The 22,254-nt window shown below is 47.4% G+C and overlaps 3 protein-coding genes across 7 annotated transcripts in view; 1 reads left to right on the top strand and 2 right to left on the bottom strand.

Moving 5' to 3' along the window:
* Positions 1-15,994, top strand: part of ZP4 (zona pellucida glycoprotein 4) — a 30,974-nt gene extending 14,980 nt beyond the window's left edge. Inside the window, exons 1-12 of one of the 3 annotated variants that reach the window (XM_003208000.4) lie at positions 10,617-11,734; positions 12,092-12,213; positions 12,292-12,394; positions 12,724-12,879; positions 13,233-13,420; positions 13,560-13,657; positions 13,981-14,111; positions 14,302-14,491; positions 14,564-14,711; positions 15,285-15,363; positions 15,650-15,766; positions 15,847-15,994. In XM_003208000.4, the coding sequence (XP_003208048.3) occupies positions 11,536-11,734; positions 12,092-12,213; positions 12,292-12,394; positions 12,724-12,879; positions 13,233-13,420; positions 13,560-13,657; positions 13,981-14,111; positions 14,302-14,491; positions 14,564-14,711; positions 15,285-15,363; positions 15,650-15,766; positions 15,847-15,947 (1,632 nt within the window). In that variant the 5' untranslated portion in view covers positions 10,617-11,535 and the 3' untranslated portion in view covers positions 15,948-15,994. Of the gene's footprint in view, positions 1-10,616; positions 11,735-12,091; positions 12,214-12,291; positions 12,395-12,723; positions 12,880-13,232; positions 13,421-13,559; positions 13,658-13,980; positions 14,112-14,301; positions 14,492-14,563; positions 14,712-15,284; positions 15,364-15,649; positions 15,767-15,846 lie in introns of those variants that run through there. The other 2 variants (XM_010714415.3, XM_085230076.1) reach the window with 2 other exon arrangements.
* Positions 3,138-8,540, bottom strand: LOC100544448 (cytochrome P450 2C9-like). Its single transcript, XM_085230078.1, has 9 exons — positions 8,297-8,540; positions 7,806-7,968; positions 7,161-7,310; positions 6,581-6,741; positions 5,839-6,015; positions 5,517-5,658; positions 4,937-5,124; positions 4,322-4,463; positions 3,138-3,715 (listed from the first exon to the last, which is right to left on the bottom strand). The coding sequence occupies exons 1-9, from the start codon at positions 8,474-8,476 to the stop codon at positions 3,534-3,536; spliced, it is 1,485 nt and encodes a 494-aa protein (XP_085086204.1). The 5' UTR covers positions 8,477-8,540; the 3' UTR covers positions 3,138-3,533.
* A 1,556-nt stretch (positions 15,995-17,550) lies between the features above and the next one.
* Positions 17,551-22,254, bottom strand: part of LOC104911952 (uncharacterized) — a 29,311-nt gene continuing 24,607 nt past the window's right edge. For 2 of the 3 annotated variants that reach the window (XM_085230073.1, XM_010714416.4), the window contains exons 8-9: positions 19,887-20,006; positions 17,551-19,431 (exon numbers count right to left, since the gene is read on the bottom strand). In XM_085230073.1, coding sequence (XP_085086199.1) covers positions 19,910-20,006 — 97 coding nt within the window. In that variant the 3' untranslated portion in view covers positions 17,551-19,431; positions 19,887-19,909. Of the gene's footprint in view, positions 19,432-19,881; positions 20,007-22,254 lie in introns of all 3 variants that reach the window. The other variant, XM_085230074.1, reaches the window with a different exon arrangement.

Raw genomic sequence — 22,254 nt, 5'->3', positions numbered from 1 at the left:
GAGGGCAGGTGCTTCATGGTGCTTGGCAGGAGAGCAGGATGGGTGTTGTAGGGCAGGCCATGGCTGTGTTTGGAGCTCTGTCCTTGTTGGGGTTGCTTGGTCCCCTTGCTTTGGTTGTGGGGACTTGGAGTAGGCCTTTTGTTGACCCTGACTTGTTGGTTTGTGGCCAAGAGAGCTTGCAGCTCACCTTACCCCCAGGCTGGGAAGGGAATGCTTCCTATGTGCTGACTGCTTGGGGTAAGTGAGGGTGATGTCAAGAGGCATTCTGAGTGCTCCCTCATTAAATTTGAGCGTGCTTCTGAGCAGAGTGGTGCAGTTGATGCTCTCTAGGGCCAAGATGACCTTAATGGGCTTGAGATGTGAATGCATCAGAGTCTGAGGATGTTGGAGAAAGTTTGGTTGAAGGTCCTGCACCTGTCTGGGGCAATCCCAAACACCAGAACAGACTAGAAGGTCTGCTCCAAAAGGAGCAGCCTTCTGGAGTAGGATTTGGAGGCACTGTTCTATGTAAGACTTGACTAGAGCTGGCAATGGGCCCCTGTTTCCTAAAAATCCAATTGTATCCTTCACTGCATTAAAGGAAATGTGGCGCATAGGTCAAGGGAGGTAATTCTCCTGCTCTACTTTGCAATTCTGAGACCCAACCTGCTGTTCTGCATCTGGGAGCTCAGCAGCTCCCAGGATAAGAGAGACATGGACTTGTAGCAGGTCCAGAGGAGGGTTGTGAAAGGCCATGGCTGGAGCACCTCTCCTTGAAGTTAGGCTGAGAGCTGTGTTTGTTCAGCCTGGGGAATGGAAGGCTCTGTGGAGCTCTTAGAATAGCCTTCCAATACTTGAAGGGGGTTCACAAGAAAGAAGTGGAAGGTGTGTAGTGATAGGAGAAGGCGTAATGGTTTTAAACTGAAAGGGGATAGGTTTAGGTTAGACATAAGGAACAAAATATTTACTGTGAGAGTGGATCAATGCAGCAACAGTCTGCCTGCAGAAACTGTGGATGCCCCATCCTTGGAGGTGTTCAAGGCCTGGCTGGATGGGACTTACAACAACCAGGTTTATTGGATGCTGTCCCTTCCCCAGGCAGGGGTGATGGATCTTGACGGTCTTTGATTGAGGGACTTTCCAACCCAACCATTCTCTGATGCTATGGAATGAGGAACTCCTGCTCTGGAAGGCCCAGAACTTTCTACTTTCCATTTTGCTTCTGTCATTGCCAGGGCAGTTCATGGAAGCTCATGTATGCTTAAGAATTTCTTGTTGGTGAAAGTGGAGTTCATGGATATTTGCTTTGTAGAGGAGTTCATGGGAGTTTGCATTGCTACACGGAGTCTCTCTGCCAACAGATCAAATCCCTGCCAGCTTTTCTGTAAACTTCCCCTGTTCTTGGGGAGTAGGGTTCTCTTCTCAGTACTGCCTCACTCTTTGTGCCTTAATTCTAGCAAAAGCCCTGGAACGAGGAGTACTCCCAAGGTTTCTGGCTTTTACCAGGATGATCTCAGTGTGCTCCAAATATTCCCACCACCCTGGTGGGCACACAGGAATTTATTTACAAGAGGGGAAAACTCACGAGTGCAGTCACTCTGACCTTTTCCTGCCTGAAGCCATAGGCCTTTTCATGTCACAACACCACCCATGGCTTTTCTGAGCGTTATCTTCTGCTTGCAGAAGCCACAAGCAGACAAGACTGGTTGTTCCTCTCCATTCATGTGAAAGTCCAGGGAAGCGAGGCTCAAAGACCTTCTTTCCACCTTTCCTAGTTCCATTGGAGGAAGACCATTGGAGGCATATGTTTGGGATTTTCAAGTAACAGGCTAGCAGTGCTGTAAGTTGGTCTCTTTTCTTCTGAAGTAAAACTCAAACTTGGAGGAAATGTCACCTCTGTATAGAATCTCCAGTGGGCTTGCAGTCTGATCCTTTTCTTTTTGGACCTCGGTTCAGTAGGTATCAGTGGCAAGTGCCTTGCCTGCCCTTGGGGCAGCCGGCAACCCCTTCCGTGGGATGCTTGGAGAGTGTATCCCTGCTGTCTGCAAATGCCGTTCGGGCTTAGGGCTGGGCAGAGTGTCAATTGTTGCAAGTCTGTGCACAGTTATTTTGCACAGCGTACCACATCCCTTGCATGGTATGGGGCAGGCACACGGCATTCTCACTGGGGGCAGTCCCGGAGTGCACAGGACCATTTGCACTGTGGTTATTGATGGTGGTATCTAATTCTTCTTTTTCTTGTCAAAGCTCTCCAGAGAACTTCTCTGCAGGTGACCGCATCTTTCGTGCCCTTTTACATGAGATCCATAAATTCAGTGAGAGCTTGCATAGGATGAAGGTCAACTACTGTCTGGGTGCCAGGGTGAACCTGGGAGCTGGGGAAGATGGTTCTGGAAGAGAAGGAGCTGCTCTGGTGTGATGGCGGCTGTTCGGAACCTTCTTTTACATGCTCTCCTACTGCTGCCAGCATAATACTGTGCTATGTAACAGTCATCCCAGGAATGGTATTTTGCCCAGTGCTAGCATTTTTCCTCCATGCTTAATAACTTCTTTCTCAGAGTGATTACTCTTTGCTTTGTACCATCGTCGGTGCTCCCAGTAAAGGTATTTCAGCTGACATGTGGAGTGGAAGTATTTATTTTCCTATGATTTCAGCAGGAGACACCATGCGAGAAATGATCACTGCATCCCCTTCTTTATAGAAGGGATGTGCTGATGGGCCACGTTGTCAGTCAGTGTTGTATCATGTAATGCTTCAGGGAGACAGGTGCCACAGTGAAGGTGCTGCCAGTCCTTCCAGCCTGTGCAGTGGCTGGGCCGTAGTGTGGCCAATAATTATGAAAGGCCCCCAGTGGCGGGCAGAGGTCCCACCAAAGGGGAAACAGAGTTGAAGCTCTGGCTACATTCAGCCTCTGAACTGGGGGGAGTGCTGTCCTCCAGGAGGGATGTTGCAGCTTTCTGTCAACCCTCTGTAGGTAGCATACTGGCAGGGGTCCTTGCAGGCAGCAGCAGTGAGTCCAGTAGTGAAGCAGGCAGGGCCTCACCCTGGGAAGGACAGTCCTGCCTGCACAGCACTGCCCACATGCACTCTGACCTACTCTGTTGTGTGAGCAGTGGCTGAGGACACAGTCCTAACCCAAAGAAAGGAACAGCTCAAGTCCTCATAAACAGATTGTTCTTTATTGGGTCATTAGCATAAACATACGGCATAGCAACATGGTCCCTCTGCAAAGTCTGCTGCTGGGACCCACAAGACCAGAGAAGGGGGTGTTGGATAGCCAGGGAGTCACAGCTGTGAGCAAAGCAGCTGTTCAGTGGGACTGCTGTGCTCATGGAGCATATGCACAGAGTGTCATGTCAGTAGGGTGCAACATCACCTTCTGCACTGTGGTGAGGAGGAGCAGTTCTATGTTTGATCTGCCTGGGACTTTGTTTGTGGGCTGTTCTCATGGAGGCTTTGGGTTGGTGGGGCAACGTTCCTGCCACTGGTTTGAGTCGGGGAGGTGTAAAGGAGCAGACTGGCTTAGGAGCACAGCAGTGAGGTTTTGTGCCCCTCAGCGGGGGACGGCACAGAGCTGGTAGTAGGGAGGAATATTTCCTGTCCCACTCAGTGTTGGGGTGATGTTGAGTTCCTCAGGGCTGATGACAGGCTTCAAGGTGAAGTTCTGCAGGATGGCGGTCAAGAGTAAGAATATCTCCATGCGTGCCAGGCCCTCTCCGGGGCAAATTCGTTTCCCTGGAAGCAAACACAACCAATAGGACTGAGGAGATGTTGTTGAGAGGCTCAGTGTTTGTACTAAGCCCACGTGTTATGTATGCAGCTTTATTGACTAGATGCAGCCTCAGCAGCGAGGTGAGTGGAAGTTTGGCTGGGTGTGTGAAGGCAGAGCAGGAGCAGGAGAAGTCTTGAACACAGGAGGAGACGCGGAGAGGATGGGAGAGTGAGGTGACGCAGAAGGTGATTGAGAGCAGAGGGTTGGGGCTATTGGACAGTGGGTGTCTGCTCATGGCTGCTTAAGAGGAGCGTGGGAAAAGTGGAGCTACCATGGAGAGACAGGTTGGTTCAGGCTGGCTTTGATGGTTGCGTATGAAGGTGACGGGTATTTTAGAAAATGAGAACGGGTCCCCTGCGTGTGATCCCATCAGCATCTCCCAGTGGGGGTTTTGAAAAGCAGTCGGGCCCTAACCAAGGTGTCCGGTGTGGCTGGGGAAGAGATCAGCTGAGAGGAATTAAACAGAGAGCATGAGCCCTGAGGAAGCGCTGGCGGGACTGGGCTGGGAGCATGTGTGGTCACCTGAGCAGGAGGACCACAGCTCCTGAGGGAGGAAGGCTGTGCCTTACCTGCTGAGAAGGGAATGAAGAACTCGCTCTTCCTAAAGGTGCCATTCTGGTTCAAGAAATGTCCAGGATTAAACTCAGTTGGGTTTGGAAACTCCTTGCTGTCGTACAGTGCAGTACTGAGGAGGGGAAAGACTGTGGTGCCCTGCAGTGACACGAGAAGAGCAGAACGTGAAGGGGAGCGGCGTTGGGCCACTTAATCCTGCTGCTGCCAAGCTAAGGCTGGACTTAGTGATACGATCGTGTCAGAAGGCACGAAGAAGTGTGAGCACCGTGGCCCAGGCTCTAGTGGATCGTGGTGAGCTCGGTGCCTGTGCGAGGTGACACAGCTATGTTTTGTTGTGAGCTTTGCATGTTTCCCCTAATTAGCCAGCCTGCAGAGCAAGAGAGTAGAGGAGCTGGACAGAGCTAGTGTTCCAGTCTTGGCCCAGGGAGCAGCAACAAGGCATTGCACAGAAGCTAGCAAAACCCTTGGGATGTAAGGATAGAACCTTCATGAAGGCCTGAGTGAGGACAAGATCTGGTCCCAGCATTTCTTGCTCCTGGCCTGTGTCTGACAGCCTGAGGGCAATGGTGCTGCTGCTCTGTTGCCAAACCGGAAGAAGCTTGTCTGCTAACCTTGGGAATGACGTAGTCTCTGAAGCGGATGTCTTTGGTGACAGCTCGAGGGAGGCTCGTAGGGATGAGGGTGATGAAGCGCTGGATTTCATGGACCACTGCGTCTGTGTAGGGCATCTGGGTCCGGTCAGCCACGCAAGGTCTCCGTGATCGTCCTACTACCCGATCAATCTCTTCTTGAACTTTCTCTGTCATGAGAAGCACAGCCAATAAGACAAGCGAATAAGTCTCGCAAACCCCACCCAAGCAGGTTGTCCTAAGTAGTCCTGAAATCCCATGGGTTCAGAAACAAATTAGTGATGATGGGAACATTTATGTTAATTTAGGTGTTGTCTGGAATGCATCTTCTCTGCAGCCTATTCCAAGAATGCCTTATAACAACTCAGTTAAATAGGAGCACCGAGAGATAAAGATGTGGACACAGTCAAATCTCTGGCCATTGAGGGGGGTGCACTGCACAGGCAGCAAGTTTTATGAGGGTGCAGGGACACTGCCCATAGACGTAGAATATGAAACAGAAAAACTATTAGATGTCTCATAACCTGGGGAACAGGAGAGGGGAAAGACTGTAGACTGGTACCTTGTATCTTTGGATATTTGAGAAGAAGCAGAAGTCCGTATCGTACAGTGGTGCTTGTTGTCTCTGTTCCAGCAATGAACAAGTCAAAGGTCGAGGTGATCAGGTTTTTCATGTGGAAGTGTGATTTGGGATTGTCTTTTTCCTAGAGAAAAAACTGTGCTGTTTCTTGAGTTGAAAGGAGAACTGTGTCCCTTTCTTTGTCACCCCATTTTTTTTTTCCACCCTGAGCTATTGAATTTCTCTGCTAAGTGCAGCAGCCATTCGGGAGAAGTCATCAGCACAGGTGTATTTGGGGATGAGCTGTGGTTTGGTGTCTCCTTACCTCCTGCATTTTGCTGAGGAAACAGTCAATGAAATCCTGGGGGGCGCTGGGATCCAGGGAGACTTGGTGCAGCTTTATCTCCTCTGCCGCAAAGGCTTTTAAAGCATCAATTTCCTTGAATATATTGTTGTGTGGTCCGGGCAAATAATCCAGGATGTAGGAGAACATCTGGTAAAACTGGAAGGAAAGAAACAGAAAGGTCCCCAGTGTGACAACTGCCCTATTCTTTGTGATTAGCCAAAAACTTAGGCAGGTTCAACCCCCTCAACTAAGCCAAACAGAATGGCTGTTTAACTGGGCATTCCAATAGAGCAATGGTGACCTGCTTTGTCGTATTATGAATTTTCAGAATTATTCATTGAACTATAGAATTGCTCAGGTTGGGAAAGACCTATAAGATCATCAAGTCCAACTGCAACCTAACCATACTACCCTAACTCTAACAACCCCCTGCTAAATCATGAGTACCACATCCACCCAGGAATGGTGACTCAACCACCTCCCTGCAAAGTATCTTCCAGTGCTTAGCTGCCCTTTCTTATTGAATGGCTTGGAATGAAAAGGACCTTCAAGGTCATCTAGTTCCAACCCAAGTGCCATGGGGTGGCAAGAGTGTATATTGTCTTGTAAATATTCCCTTTTCTGCAGCACAATGTTGATATGCCCTACCGTGAAGGATGGCATGAGACTTTCCTGTGAAGGAGGCCTCCTCTTCCCACTATGAAATATCTGCTGCATGTACCTGTCCCCAGAGGGAATTCATCATTTCAAATATGTTGTTCATGTTGTTCATCAGGGACAGGAACTTTTTGTCTTTATAATCGTATCGTTTCCCAAAGACGATGGAGCATATGACATTGGAGACAGCGCAGCTCAGCTTGAATGTTGGGTCGAAGGGCATTCCTGTGGGTTCAGAAAAGTTACAATCTATAAATAAGTAAAGAAATAATTAAATAAAGCCTACGGCGACTGTAGATAACGAGCTGCAGTGGACGGTGGAATTTCACAGTCTCTGAATGGAACAGAGGGGTTCTCCAAAAGGAACTATATGTGATCATGGCATTGTTAACAGCTTAACAGCTCGGGAATCAAATGTGCAGGAAGGTGCCCTAACAGACTCACAGAATGGTTCAGAGTCTTCTGGGATGCCACCTTGCCCACTGTTCAAGCAGGGCCGCCTAGAGCCGCTGCTGCAGGAGCACATGCCGACATCTTTTGAGTATCTCCAAGAATGGAGACTCTACAGCTTCTGCTAAGAACATGGGCTCCCTTGGCACGTTCCTTTTTTTGCAAATGTAGGCTATATGAAAAGCGGATCGTACTCTTTGTTTTTGTGATCTCTTCAAGCAAGTGCTCAGCTTCCTCCTGGATCCTCTCTTCAATGCTCCTCTTCCCCATCCCAAAGTTGCGCAGAGTGGTGAGAGCAAACCGCCGAACTTGTAACCATTCCTCGTTGTTGCTGAAAATAATGCCTGTAGAGGAAGAAGAAAGAGGAAAGACCTGTCTTGGGTGTGCTGGACCTGTGATGAGTGGAGGCTCGCAATGAGAGCGAGTGCTGTCTCTGGGGGGGAGCACTGGCACAGCATTGTGTAGTACTGTGGTTTGAAGGCAACCTGTGGAGGTGCTGTAATCCAGCAGCCTGCTTTTGGCCTTCTCCAAGACATAACCAACCTCCTTGTGAACAGCTCATCCCTTGCATCCACACAGAACTTCCCCTACTGCAACGTGGCTCCGTTGCTCCTTGCCCTTCACTGTACACACATGAGATACGTCCGGCTCCATGTCTCTTTTACACACTTCAGGTGGTGGAAGCCAGAGATCGAGGGCTGCCCTGCCTTCCCTTGTCCCAGTGGGATCCACCCTCTTCTCTCTGACTGTCCTCATGCATCATTTGCTCCAGCCCTCATCTGCCATACTTGTCCTCAGTGCTTCCCTTTTCCTCAGGGGAAGCTCAGTCGTGAACTTACCTAATCCTTTATTAGCCCGGTCCCCGATAGCCATGTGTCCTCGGGTAGCAAACTCATCCGCACGATCAATCAAGGCTTCTTTCACCACCTCATATCCAGACAGCACCACTACTGGAGTTGAACCCAGTTGCACTGAGAAGACCGGCCCATATTTTTCAGAGAGCTGTCAAAATGCAAGAGAGAGCATGGCCGTGGAGCAGGTAGAGAGGAGGGGTTGAAAAGTGATTGGGCTGCTGCCTCCTGCTGCAGTCTGTGCAGCCTCACAGACCAGCACTGTTAAGTAAGGCCTGGTCCTCCCAAGACAAACATCAGTGAGGCATCTGCCCCAAAACAAGGGCGGAAGCAGCAAGGGGACAGCTGAGATCCCCAGGGCTTTTCTGCTCCTTGCCCATTGCCACTCAGCACGGTACAGGCACATACCATCCCCATGCACACAGCGCACACATTCGTCACCCTCAGCAGAAACTGAGAAGAAAGAAGGGGGTCCTTACCTTCTCAAGAGTTTTGGCTAAATTCTTTGGTTTCACCTGCAGTATGTTCCCTACGATGGGAAGGGGAGCTGGTCCCTCAGGCATCTTCCCCTTTCCAGACCTTTTTCTCCATTGCACAATGGAGAGCAGGCAAGCAACACAAACCAGGAGGACAACGCTCGCTGCTCCCAGGAGCAACATTTTCCAGGTGGACACGAGCTTCTGATTGTGCTGTTGTTGCTGCCTGTGCCCCTTTATATACTGAGGGATTCTGCTTTGTTAGGTAAACAACAGGTATTTTTTTTATCACATGGCTGAGTTAATCAGTTCTAACAGTCAGTCATTTGATTTTGCCCCGTGTTTTAAACCAGATATTTTCAGGTATGAAGTGTTGATTAAAGACACACCTTTTGTCAAACACGGCAGAGGCCTACATGTTTAAAAAATTTTAAGTGCTCTCATAAGACTACTTATTTCTCTCCAAGTTTATTGTCACAGAGTTTATGCTGTGGGAGTGGTGTTTCACTTGAAGTGCTGAAGTTATAGTTATACCAGCAACATTTCTTTAAGGCTGGCACATCCAACACACAGCCTGGCCCTGCCAGCCCTGCGGCCACTCCCTGCCCCATGCCATCATGGCAGCATCTCTGCCCCACTGTGTGGCTCTGACCCTGCCCTGGGTGCACACCCATTGCTCACAACAACAAAACATTGGTGTGATATTTACACTGTCTGGGCTGAAACCGGGGCACAGGGAGGGTGCTGTGCAGTTCTGGTTCTTGTAATGGCATGTAATTGTATGTGTTGTTATACAGTTGCTAGATACAATCCTTTGAACAGCGATAAATAAGCAGCTGTGCTTCCCTTTTCAATAATGGAATTGGATTTATTTCCTTTCAATAAAAGAAATGACCTAAAAAAACATCAGTTCTTTTGGTATATTTGTGACTCTGTTTTCAGTCGACATAAATGCACTACCTGTGAATTTTTTACATATGGAATGTAGAATTGCAATCAGACACTAAACTCAAAGAAAAATCTGAGCGTGTCTCTTTATCAGGTCTTCATATGCTCTCTTACCTGAGAAAATATCCCTTGCTCCACAGTCACACCTTATTTCTGTAATTGATTTTTGGCAGTGCATACATTTGTGAACAACTGTTTTCTAGGGTGAAGCACAGGAAGAGCGAAATTTCACCTAAAATCTCTGATGACCCACCTGTGAACTCTCTAGGAATCACAATTACTCCCATCAAACCAGACTAACACAGTAGTTTTACAAAAACAAGTTTCATAAAAGATAGTTTCACATGTCCCACTAATATAAAAGTTTTGTTACTAACATACATTAACTACATCATGTATTTCACAAAGGCTGCTCCAAAAGTAATGCCTCCTATATTATTATGTTGGCTTGTGGCATCAGAGTTGGATGTTGGTGGGATGGCAGTAGAAGCTGAACCTTCCTACCAGTATCCCATTACATTTTATTGCTGTGTGACAGATGGCAGCAGAGGGGCAGTCTGACAAAGTGGCATCTGACATGGAAATGCATATGGAGCAAAGGCGTGTCACTGAATTCTTCTTTGCAGAAAAAATGGCACCCACTGATATTCATCAATGCTTGCTGAGTGCTTATGGAGACCAGATAGTGGATGTGAGCACAGTGAAGCAGTGGTGGAGCATTTCAGCAGAAGTGATAGTGGGTCACCTCCACTGGTGTAGATGTTTATGAGTGTGGAAGGCAGGTCTTGTTCATCGCTGGTGAAAATGCACAGCTAATCATGGTGACTATCTTGAAAAATATTGTTTTGTAGCTGAGAATTTGCTCAAATAGTATTATAGTGCTCTTTGCATCTGTTGTAGTTTCCATGGAAATAAATAGGAGGCATTACTTTTAGAGTGTCCCACAAAGGTATGGCCCAAGACAATTTCTCTTTAAGCCAAAAGGTTGGATACTCACATTGTAAGGTGTGAGAAAACAAGCAAATGGTTAAGGAAGAGGTTTGGGAACAAGACAGATCTACATCTTTCCCCTCATCAAAATTGCTTTCCACTGCTTATAACAACTCCCAAACAAAGTAGTTTGCTTTCACAGATCTCAGGTGCATTTTACTTACCTCCCATCTCCACATCAACCAACATGGCAGTCATGTGTACGTACAGAGAAATTAAAAGAGCAACAAGTGAAACCATTCTCAGCACAGGTATTGCTGTGGTGGAATTACAGCACTCCCAGTGTTAGTTTGGGTTTGTTTATTTGTTTCAAATGCAGCTATTCTTTAAGAATCTGTACAAATTTTTCCTGTCAGCAACTACTGACGAATTAAAGCGAACTGTTTCTGTAGCTCCAAAGTACTTCATTTATTTGCTACTGTTTAGCCAATTATCAGCAGTAAATACTGCTAACATCTGAGAGCTGTATGGCTGATGTGTGGCAAGTGCAAGGCTGTCTGTGTGAGAGGAGAAATGTTGCAGTTACAGGCAGGCAAAGGGTACTGACGGGATAAACTTTTTCTGGAATCATGGAGGAGTCACTCTTATGTATGCTTCGGGCCCACCAATGGCTTCCCAAGAAAACCAGTCAGATTCTGGCGTGCGGGTCCCACAGAGCAGATGGTCCTCTTGCCCAGCAACCTGTTCCTGCTATCCCCGCACACCCTGCACTGTAAACAGTGCAAACAGTCCAGAGCTAAGAGTACATAAGGGAAATCACGTCTTTTCACGTGTGCACAGCTTCCTGCTTCCCCATCAATTGCATGGAGAGGACTGTTTCCATGTTAGCAGCCTGTGTGTAGGATTTGAAGCAGTGACACCTTTAACAGAGAGCACTGCCACTCAGCTTTTTGCATTTATGCCATGGAATGAACATTCAATGCATCAAGAGGGGGAAACATGGGAAAAAGAAGGCAGAACTGCGGGACTAGCCAGTGAGGGGAAGAACTCAGGGTGAGAGGAAGAGCTAAAAGGTCCTTCTGGGGCTCCAGAGTGGATTGCACAAATGAGCTGCTCTCAGCTCTGTGTTATGAACACAGAGCCATCTCTTGACAGAAGCTCAGCTGGTGCCCTGTGGCTGTTTGCTGGAATGGGTGCAAAGCACACTGTGATGGATTTGGAGGCAGCTGGGAGCAGTAGAAGGTGTTAAACTGCTGAGTTGGGTCCATCTGGTACCATTAGGACTCCTTATTCTCAGCTGGCTCCACAACTTAAAAGGTCCAGGCTGAGGGCAGGTGCTTCATGGTGCTTGGCAGGAGAGCAGGATGGGTGTTGTAGGGCAGGCCATGGCTGTGTTTGGAGCTCTGTCCTTGTTGGGGTTGCTTGGTCCCCTTGCTTTGGTTGTGGGGACTTGGAGTAGGCCTTTTGTTGACCCTGACTTGTTGGTTTGTGGCCAAGAGAGCTTGCAGCTCACCTTACCCCCAGGCTGGGAAGGGAATGCTTCCTATGTGCTGACTGCTTGGGGTAAGTGAGGGTGATGTCAAGAGGCTTTCTGGCTGCTGCTGTCTCTATGCAGTGGTGAAGTATGGCTGGAATGTGAAGAGTGCTGGCTCTGATGTGATATGCTTGTAGTTTTAGTGCTACTTATGTAATCTGGGAGCTGTTTACCTGACCCAGCCTTCACGAATTTGAGTAGAATGCTGTGTGAGGATCTATATGGCCTTGGCTGCTAGGTTTCCTTACAGCTCTCTGTCAACACAGGCCTTTTTCGTGATTTGAGATGGCTTTTTTTTTTTTTTAAACCATACAATACAGTTGTAGTCCACTCACGTCTTTAGCATGAGTTGCTGAGTACCCTGTTGCTGTCTCATCCTTTCTTAGATACTGAAGGGAAGGCACATGCTCTGCAGAATGATTCTGGCTGTGGTCTCTGGGTATATGAGTCTCTGGATGGCTCCAGGGTAGTGTCAGTTTCCTACACCAGCTGCTACGTCTTTGGATGGGTGAGTGATTCGGGGATCCTGCTGGGGCTGCAGTGACCACTGCTCTGGCTGCACTGATTATGTATGACTCTCTCCCAGGATGGCAATTACTTCATAATTGTTGGGCTGGAAGGGACAGATGCTGGTGGACAAAAGGTTCTTCATGAAGAGAAGCTGCTTATGTGCCCTGCAGACCTTCCTGGTAAGACTGACCACTCCTGAAGATGTGCTGTCTGTTGCCATGAATGCCTTTTCTTGCAGGTGTCTGTTCCTAGATCCCCCCCCATGGGGTGGGAAAGGTAGCTCATATCTGGCATCTTGGTGACATCTTGGAGGATGTCAGCGCAAAGGGCCCTGGTTTTCTGGGTACTTGCTTGTCAGCAGGCTTTTATGTGCTCTCTGAGCCATGTTTTACCTCACCTGAGTCTGTGAAACCTCCCTTGACTTGTATGCAAAATCAAACCAGTGTTCCCTGTGCCCTTGATTCCCTGCTACTGCGCTCTCGCTGCAAATTCCTCCTGTTTCTTGCAGCACTGGATGCTCCTAGCAGCGGTGTCTGTTCTACTGTCCACAGCCAGGACCGGCTGCCCTGTGCCTCTTTACCCATCAGCCAGGGAGACTGTGAAGTGCGAGGCTGTTGTTACAACCCTAGGGACAAGGTGAAGACTTGCTACTATGGTAACACAGGTGAGTGTGAATGGCCATCCTCCCCTCTGATGTGGTAGCTGGCTGGAGTACCTGCTTTCCCTGGCAGAGCAGGATTGGTGTACCAACCATGCAGGTGGCTTACGGCTGTGGTTCTGATTGTCAAGGAAACTCATTCATGTATCCAACCCATAATAAGTATTGCAACAGACTTGGTTTATGGCCAGAATCAGTATTGCTGAGAGTATCTAGTGCTGGTAGCACTTGAACCAGCATTTCTACCTTGCTTTACTCAGCACATGTTCTGGGAGTTATAGGAAGGAGGTCTTACTGCTCTTCTGTGTTTGAGGCTGTTTCTCCTTGGACCTAAGACTGACTCTCTTTCTCCCCCCCAGTGACAGCACATTGCACACCAGATGGCCAGTTTTCCATTGCTGTCTCTCGAGATGTGACCCTGCCACCTGTTATCCTGGACTCTGTGCATCTAACCAGTGGGCGCAGTGCTGGCTGTGTCCCTGTAATGAAAAACAATGCCTTTATTGTGTACCAGTTCCCACTCTCTGCCTGTGGCACTACTTTTCAGGTGAGAGTTGCAGCTGAACTAGCTGAAGCTTGCTGATCTGGAACAACCTGATGTGACTTTGACTATGCACTGGGTACCCTATGGATTTCAAGAAGCCAACCATTGTTCTGCAGCCAAAATGTCTGTCCTGTCATTGCAGGTGATTGGAGACCAGGCCATATATGAGAATGAGTTGGTGGCATCCAGGGATGTGAAGACGGGGAGCCTTGGTTCTGTCACTAGGGACAGCACTTTCAGGTAATACCCTGGGGCAGGCACTGCTGTAACAAGCAGGAACTTGTCCAGAGAGCCTGCCCACAAGTTTGGAATGTACAGCAGTCACCTGAGTAGGCTAGGGACTGGCATGTCTCCAATTAAAGGGAATAAAGCTGGTGCTGATCAATGCCACCCCGTGGACTTGAATCTAAACTCTGAAGAGAATTTTGACTAATTATGAGGAAGCACTGGAGGATACTCTGGAGATATAATTAGCTAAGGCAGATATCAGTTTGTGATCTTGGGGAAAAGCTAGGCAATGCCAGAGTACCTATCTGCCTGACCTGGTGTTCCTGTCCCACCAGGTTACATGTCCGCTGTAGTTATGCCATCACTGGGAGCTTTGTCCCCTTGAGTGTTCAGGTCTTCACACTGCCGCCGCTCCCTGCTGTCTCCCAGCCTGGTCCTCTGTCCTTGGAGCTGCGTGTTGCCTCAGGTGTGAGAGATCCACAGGGCTTGGTCTGGCTTCTTGGTGTGGGGCTCTGCTCTCTGCTGGGTAATAAGGGAGTGAATCCTACTACTGCTTCTCTACCACGCTCAGGACTTGATGGCACAGTTATGAAGAATGCTTTCAGTTTATCTACCTGTTTATTCCTGCTCTAAAATAGCCCTTTTTTCTCACCCAGATGAACGATATAGTTCCTACTACACTGACACTGACTATCCCATTGTGAAGACTCTAAGAGACCCTATTTACATAGAAGTTAGGATCCTTCAGAGGACAGACCCTGACCTGGTTCTAGTACTGCACCACTGCTGGGCCACACCAAGTATCAATCCTCATCAACAGACACAGTGGCCTGTCTTGGTGAATGGGTAAGTGGCTTGTAAACAACTTTGGGTGTGGGGGAATGACTTGCACTCATTAACTTCTGGCCTCTTTCTCAGGTGCCCTTATTCAGGAGACAACTATCAGACACAGCTTGTACCTCTGAGTACTGCCTCAGGACTACTGTTTCCATCGCATTATCAGCGCTTCACCCTCTACACATTTACCTTTGTGGACTCTGCTTCCGAAGAGGTGCTTTCTGGGCTGGTAAGCTGCCTTCCTGGTTCCCTGGGTTCCTCTTGAATTGGTTTTTATTGCTCATACATTAAGTGGTCTCATGTCTTCCCTGAGATGATTTTGAGTATAGGCAATGTATCAGTGGAGGAACGTGGGGGAAAATGAGATTACTGAAATGACAGATCTACTTAAGTGCTAGCTTGCTGTCTAGGATGTGTTGAAATAGTTTAGGGCGTGTGGTCCAACTATACAGATCAAATTTGTAAACTTCTTGGCTAAAATGACTTGGAAGTAGCTTTCTGGACTGTGAATCTGGTGAATTACTGAGCACTTCAGTGATGAACTCTATTGTTTCCCATGCTATCTGTTCAGTGTTCCCGGATCAATCAATACTCCAAACTAGTCCCAGCTGTGTACCTAGGCAGTGCTTACTCAACTGAGCTAATTCTAGGAGTCCAGGAGATGTGCTGTAACACCAGATCTGATGTAGTTTAAAGGCTAAGGTATCAAAGCTGCTATGTTGGCTAGGTTCAGTGTACCACAGCAGGATATAATTTGTCTACAGATATTGAGCAATTCAAGGCTGTGTTGCCTTCTCTCTAGGTGTACCTGCACTGCAGTGCCTCAGTGTGCCACCGGTCTGTGCAAGAGTCCTGCACCAATACTTGTTCTCCTAGAGCCAGTAAGTGTCTTAGCCTTGTTGCATCTCAAGGGGCAGCAGGGCTCTGGTCTCACAGCCAGTGGGTAGGTGCACATGCTGTTCCTTAGTACAGGTTGGCAGGCATTTCCTGCTCCTTTCCTCTAAGGAAGGGCTCTTGCCTCCCTGATAGAAATGCAGGGGTCACCGTAGGCTCCTCTCTCTGTTCTGATCCATAGCAGGCTTGTCTGAGGGTTGAGAAGGTGCCAAAGCCTCCTAACCTTGAGGGCTAGGTATCTTTGTCACCTACAACTCTTTTGCTGCTCCACAGGAGGTAAAAGGAATGCTGAGCATACCCTTAAGGACAGTGCCTCCAGTGTTTCCAGCAAAGGCCCTGTTGTTTTCCTGCAGGATGAGCTAAGACAAGTAGCTGATGTGGATGACTTCAGTAAGTGTGCAAGTGTGCAGTATAAGTATGGACAGTCCCTTCCCCAGCCTGGTTCTAACTGGGGCTTCTCTCCTCTACAGGAGCAGCTGCAACCCCTTGGGCTCTGGGTTTTGCTGCTGTGGCTGCTGGGGCACTGCTGAGCCTGGTGTTGGTGGCTGCTGTGCTGTGGTGGAGAAAGTGATCTCACTTGTTACAGGCACCTGTGTTGCAATAAAGTTCCCAAACACATTAAGTCTGTGGGATGCCTTCTCCCTAATCCAGAGCAGGAGGAGTGGAACAGGAGTAAGCCTTGGCACTGTTTTCTTTTTTGCAAGACAAAATGATCCTGGTGGCTGTTTTCCAAGTGCCATTCGTCTAAACTGATCTTGCTGTCCACCTCTTCTGCTATGGGATTGGTGCTAACTATGCTGATGTCAAGAAGGAGCCTCTGCCCTGTCTTGGGAATCTGCAGGTTGAGCTAGGAGTGATGCTGGGTGGGGTCTGCATTTCTCAGATATCTTTAAAAAAAAAAATATATATATACTGATCTTGGCTCCTTTCAAATACCAAGCTCAAGCAGCAAAACCAATTAAGGTATTTTTGCATCTGGTGTCTCTTTGGGATATGTAGGGTAGTATGTGGCTATAATGAGGAGCTGGGAATCACCCATTGCCCCCGAGGAAACCAGTTCAGCTGAGGCTGTGCTGCTCTTTCCTGCTATCTCCAGGACAGGATAAGCAGTACTTAGTCTTGTTGTGTTCAGGACAGGAGCAGGTGATGCCCTCTGCCCTATCACGCAAAGGCAGGGGACTTCTCTGGCTGGAGCCATTATCAGCTGAGAGTAAGTCTAACGCCTCCCTTAAGGGAGTGCCTGTTGCAGCTAAATGGTATGCGTGAAGTTTATCTGGGAATGAACTTGCCTGCCTTCTGACCTGTTTTTAGCAGCCTGCGTTATTAATTATAGGGCAATGAGAGGAATAGTGCTGACCACACCTCAGATTAGAAGCTGTCCTCCGGCTCCGCTCTTAATCGTGCGTGCAGGCTGATAGCTGAAGGCTGCGGGAGCGCCCCGTGCCGGGCGGGCAGCAGCGCGGGGCGGGGGTGCGGCTGTCTGGGCCCGGCTGGGGGCTCGATGCTGCCCTCCGCGGGCTGGTGCGTGCGTGCTGAAGCCAACATTCAGCTTGGTGAGGCTAGGGGCTCTAGGTGAGAAGGTGCTTAGGGGCTGTACAAGACTGTGGAAGCTCTTTGGAAGCAAGCCCAGGGCCTGGAGGGGCATTGACGCGTGCTATGGCTGTGCTGCGGCTGTGCTCTGCCGGCGCCCGGCTGTCTGCAAGCACCTCCGGGGGCAGTGCAAGGTCGGGGGTATTCTGTGGGGTACCACATCCCTAAAACGCCAGACTGTAGACGGGGTAGTCGAGCAGTGCTGCTGCTAAATCTAGATCTCCAGAAACACTGGTCCTGAGCACCTGTGTCCCGTGTCCTGGGTGTCTTTCCTCTTCTCTGTGGCAGTGCTGAGCACTGCTCTGCTGTGCTGCCTATAGCTGTCGACACGAAGCCCAGTGCAGCTCTCTGCTATGGAGCTGCTCAAACCAACCTCTCCCAGCTGTGCCTGTGGGGCTCCCTAGGGCTGTGGGGAAAAAAGCAACAGACTCTCTAAAGGACCAACTCCTGCTTTGTAGGAGCTGAAGGTGTTGGAAGCCCAGAGGTAAGGTTTCCTTTCTTGATGAGCAGTGCTCACCTGAAAACTGCGCCAGCAGTAACTGTACTCCATCCCTGGTCTTCATTAGTAAGAGATCTGAAACCAGTTATTTCATAAGTGATGATTTTATTATTAAACTTATTAAACTGTAGTACAAGCATATCTTAAAGTGGCAAACTATACAGTATGTTACAGGTTATAAATATAGTTTTGAAAATAAATGATTATATTTCATATAATGAAGTAATAAAAAGAGTGCTAGTTCATCTTAATTTTAAAAACCGTAACACCTATAATGTGAGGAGAGTAGGGGATGGGGAAACACCAGTTCATGACTCTCCTGAAACCCTGCAAGTCCAGTTCTGCACCGATTCATATTCCTCATAGTGTCTGTCCAGGTGGAGGGTGTAAGCTGAGGCAGGATTTTTAGCCCTTGGGATTTATGGAGATATACAGACTATTCACAGAATAATCAAGTCATAAATATCTCTAGCTTTGGATGAAGCTAGCAAGATATACAGTGAATAACCAAGTTTTACAACAGCAGCTGTAATTAATGACAACTGAAATATTAAACACAGCACCTACTTCAGGGTACTAACTGTGAGTCAGCACAAACTTTTTTTTTAGATGCTAAATAACAGCAGCTACACTGACCTTCACCTGCATGTTATACTTGCACTGAGTAAACATGATCTGTTGTTCTAGTGAGCAACAACTCTTTGCTTTGTGTTGCTGCTAGAACTGGGCTCAGAATCTCAGAAGAGATCCAGCTCTGCCTTGAAGGGCTCCAGCTGCTCTGAGTGAAGGGGAAGCACCTGCTGCTGAAAGGCTAAACCTGCTGAAGTTAGCGTGTTACTGTATCTTCTGAAATCTCAGTTCCCAAGGGTAGACCAGAAGGGATTTTAAATAGCAAGTGCCTGATCGACAATTATATTGTAATCCAGGGGAGTAGCATGTGTCTATAACAAGAGACAAAGTTGGCTTGCTTGAATTTTTACTTCATAGGCATAAATGCACCAGCTCCTACCAGCAAAAGAAAGGAGATCACTGTGGCAGCTGTAGCACCTTCAGAAGCAGATGCTGTCAGTTCTCTGAGCTCTGTGGAAACATGGCAATAAGGCACCCACCAACCATGGCTATAGCATTAAAAAAAAAAAACCTCAAAACCTTGGAAGTCTAAAAGAACAGTCCTAGATACAGAATATAGAGGATGTGTGTGAGTAACTCATCCTTGCAGCCCTGCTCTTCCAGAAGATGGACAACACAGCTTGGCAGAGAGCTGGGCTGCTGGATGGCTGAGACGCTGCCATGCATGTTCCCTCCCAACTCTCTAATGGCCAATTCTTGTAGTGCCGTTCATCATGTTGACTTCTGTGTTAGGATGGCACTGAAATCAAAGAGTGTTTGCAGAAGATGCAGCTGGTGGTGGGTTTGTGAATGGTCCTGGGGGAGAGCTTGGCTTTATGGACTTTTGTTCCTGTTGCATTTGATTAAAACTGCATAGCTGGCGAGGTGCTGCTGGGAAGGGAGGAGTGCAGCCAATGGCCATCTCTGCACCCTGTAATAGATATGGTGCTCCTCTGGCCACTGTGAGGCTGAAGTTCATTCAGCTGTAAGAGGTCCCCAGGAAGCAGTGATAACTTAAAAGCTTTGGTGATTCAGGTAGTACTGTTCCTAGTATAGATAGGAGGAAGAATTAATTATCAAGTCTCATTTAAAAGCCTCTCCTGGTTATGGTGCCAAGATGCTGGCTGCAAGTTTCTTCTTCTGTGGCTTGTGAGTATGCGACAGGTTCAGGAGCGAAGCCATAGGTAGCCGAGCATGCATCTGTCCATTAGACCTTTATCCTCTTTCCTTCTTTCCCTTCCAACATTCAAATCAGAGCTGCTTTGCCAACAGCTGGAGGATGCCGGGTGCGCAAAGCTGCACAAAGCACCCCTGGGCTCTTCTATTTTGTGTCCGTCACTGTTCCCACTTCTCCTTCCTGAAACAAAAACACGTGGTGAATGTGAGGGACTAAAAAGGATTGTTCTGCATTTACCCAGTGGGCTGAGTCTGTTTCTCTTTTAGTTTTTATCATAAGCAGATTGTTTCCCAATATATGTTTGCTTTATTATTTGGGAGTATTTAACTAAGACTGCAGGTAACTGAACTTGCTGCTGCATTTCTTTCTACATTGAACATAATGCAGAATGCTTGTGTAATGCAGGCTAAATGGCTATAATTGCCTAAAATCAACTGTTCTTTTTTTTTTTTTTTAATAAGAGGAGGGGGCAGAGTGTGTCAATTAACTCAGAGGTATATGGGCTGGTCTTCAGCTGGCATAAATCCATACAATTTGAACTTCAAGAATCTGCTTGTGCCTGTTGGAGTGTGTTTGGATGAGGGAACAGAAATGCATAATTTCTATGCTGAGTGAAAAGGTTTTACTTACTTTACCTTGTCCTCTTTAACTTGGGTTATCAGAAAGGCCATATGTTTTCATTCTTTGTATTTTGCCCCAAAACAATCATAGAGTTTCTCTCAGCTTTCCTCAGCTCTGAAGACATAATATCTGGCCTAAATAAAAAGAAAAATACAATTAAAGTTGACAGCAGTCAGCACACATGATGGTGTTTTTAGCACTAACATGCTGTGCATATGTACTCACCATCTAAACAGCACCCAACCTGCTTCCCCTTGCCAGCCCAAAATTCTAATCCATGTGCTGGCTAAATACTTGTGGGAGCATCCAAGAGAAACCCAAAACACTACAAAATGCATCGTTTGACATGATGTTGCAAAGAGAGAGGAAGGGATTGGTGGCTCACTGTCACAGGGTTAAACACTTCTGGTCTTTAGTAGGAAGTGAGGAATTGGAAAGAACAGGACTAAGCTCGCTGCTTAAGCTGTCTCCAGCATTGTTGTTGTTGTTCCTTATTTATTGCTTCCCACTGCAGTAAGTGCAGTGCATCCTGTTTGGTTGTAATGGCTTAGGCCTCCAGGACTTGGGAAAGAAAAATCTTTTGGAACACTTTGTAAAAATAGTTGCTGTTTGAGAAAGAGAAGATGTGTGTTGTGTTTTTGGTGTTTTTTTTTTTTTAATGCAACATTTCAAAGCAATTCAAATGTATAGCAAATAACTATCTTTGATTTGAAAAACTGTTCAAATCAAACCACGAGTGATGTGATGCTGATTTCTATTTTCTAGCTACTGATTTTTTTTTTTCTTCCTAAATGTTGCAGGATTTCTGCTTCATTAATTCTTAAGCCTTTTGTGGTGAAATGGCTGAACTTATGTCTTGATGCTTTAGTTCTATGGCTGCCTCTGCTCCCATGGGAGTAACTTTCCCTATGAAGAGTGCTGCTCAGACCCAGGCCTGCAAACTCTGAGTCATGGGATTTCAGTCTTTGCACAAGGCTGTTCTGGGCAGGGGCTTTGGCATATTGGTGTGGCACTGTACTTCCTAGCTTACTTCACCCTAACCACCAAGTAGCTGTCATACGGATGTAAGCTTTCAGTGGCTGTCAGATCGAAACTAACGTCCTTGCCCATGAAAGATATCATAACTTGAGGTTAGCTCAAGCCCACATAGCTACCTTAGAGCTGCAACTCCTGTAGATAAATAGGTGGATGTATCTGAACAGGAGTACCAGGCGGGGATTATCTGAAGTTTCCCATATTAGAGCCTGCCCTAGGAAGGGATTGCAGATAGCATCAGTAAAGCTCCTGAGCTCAGTGGCTTTTGTGGAAATGGCTGGGACTGCTTCTCAGCTGCAGTCGGGGCGAGTAGCGGGGGACTAAAAGTCTCCCGTGTACAAAAACGATGATGGGGAAAATAAGGGAAAAATATCTCAGAGGCACTTATGTGCTCCTACTTGTACCTGGGTTTCTGGGGACTGGTGGTAATACCAGTCTAGCTAGAGGCAGTTCCACATGTACTTCATAATGTCAGATGGAGCAGCAATAAATTTTTCAAGGTGGGCTCCTGCGGAACTTACAGCCTAGCTGGATTCTCTCCAGTCAGTGTCAGTCTGCAATTATTTATTCAGGGCAAATATTTGACCTTCTGATGCCAGACTGTCACTTGAGAACAGTCTTCTGTCACTGAAACCAGTTCACAGTGCAAAGACAGAGAGTTCTTGTCTTAGGGGTCATTTGAGCTGGAAGTAAGTTTCTTGCTCTTTGTGGAGGGTACATTCTGCAAGGATTTGAGGGAGAAATCTACTTTTCTGCTATGTGTCAGGCTCAGGTCCATGTGCTGTTAAATTCGTAACTCCGTGACCAAGTCATCCATCAGCCTCTTCTGGCCCTCTGAGCAAAACAGACTTTGCAGGAGTGAAAGTGCTACTAGGAAACAGAAAACGAAATGAAAACCTAAGCCTGGTTAGAACAATATATGACAAACCACCAAGGCTTGCACCAGTGTGTTTACCTTGGCAGACTCTGTCTCTCCTGCTAGAAGAACCATATTCTCTCACTACTGTGAGAATTCTTTTGTGGACTTAAAAAAAAAAAAAAAAAAAAAAAAAAAAAAAAAGACAAAAGAAAACAAAGCCACTGCCCTGAAGCAGATCATTCATCATAAACAGTGGGAGCATGAAAGGCAACTTGCTTTGACCTAGTTACAAAAACAAAAACAAACAGACTTTCCCTAATTGCCTGAATGACTCAAGTGGGCCTGAGTGTCAAAGCAACAAATCTGTGCTTCCTTCAGAGCTATATGTTAACGTGGGACACCAGGCTACAGCCTGCTCCAGTTCAAGACCTTGTGAGATGACTCTGAGCCCAAGGAAGCCTGGGTAAGCAAAAGTCAGCCAATTCTGT

This window comes from Meleagris gallopavo, chromosome 8 (assembly GCF_905368555.1).
Source record: "Meleagris gallopavo chromosome 8, MGAL_WU_HG_1.1, whole genome shotgun sequence".
NCBI classification, from domain to species: Eukaryota; Metazoa; Chordata; class Aves; order Galliformes; family Phasianidae; genus Meleagris; species Meleagris gallopavo.
The sequence above is the reverse complement of the archived record's forward strand: the minus strand, read 5'-3'. Positions and strand labels throughout refer to the sequence as shown.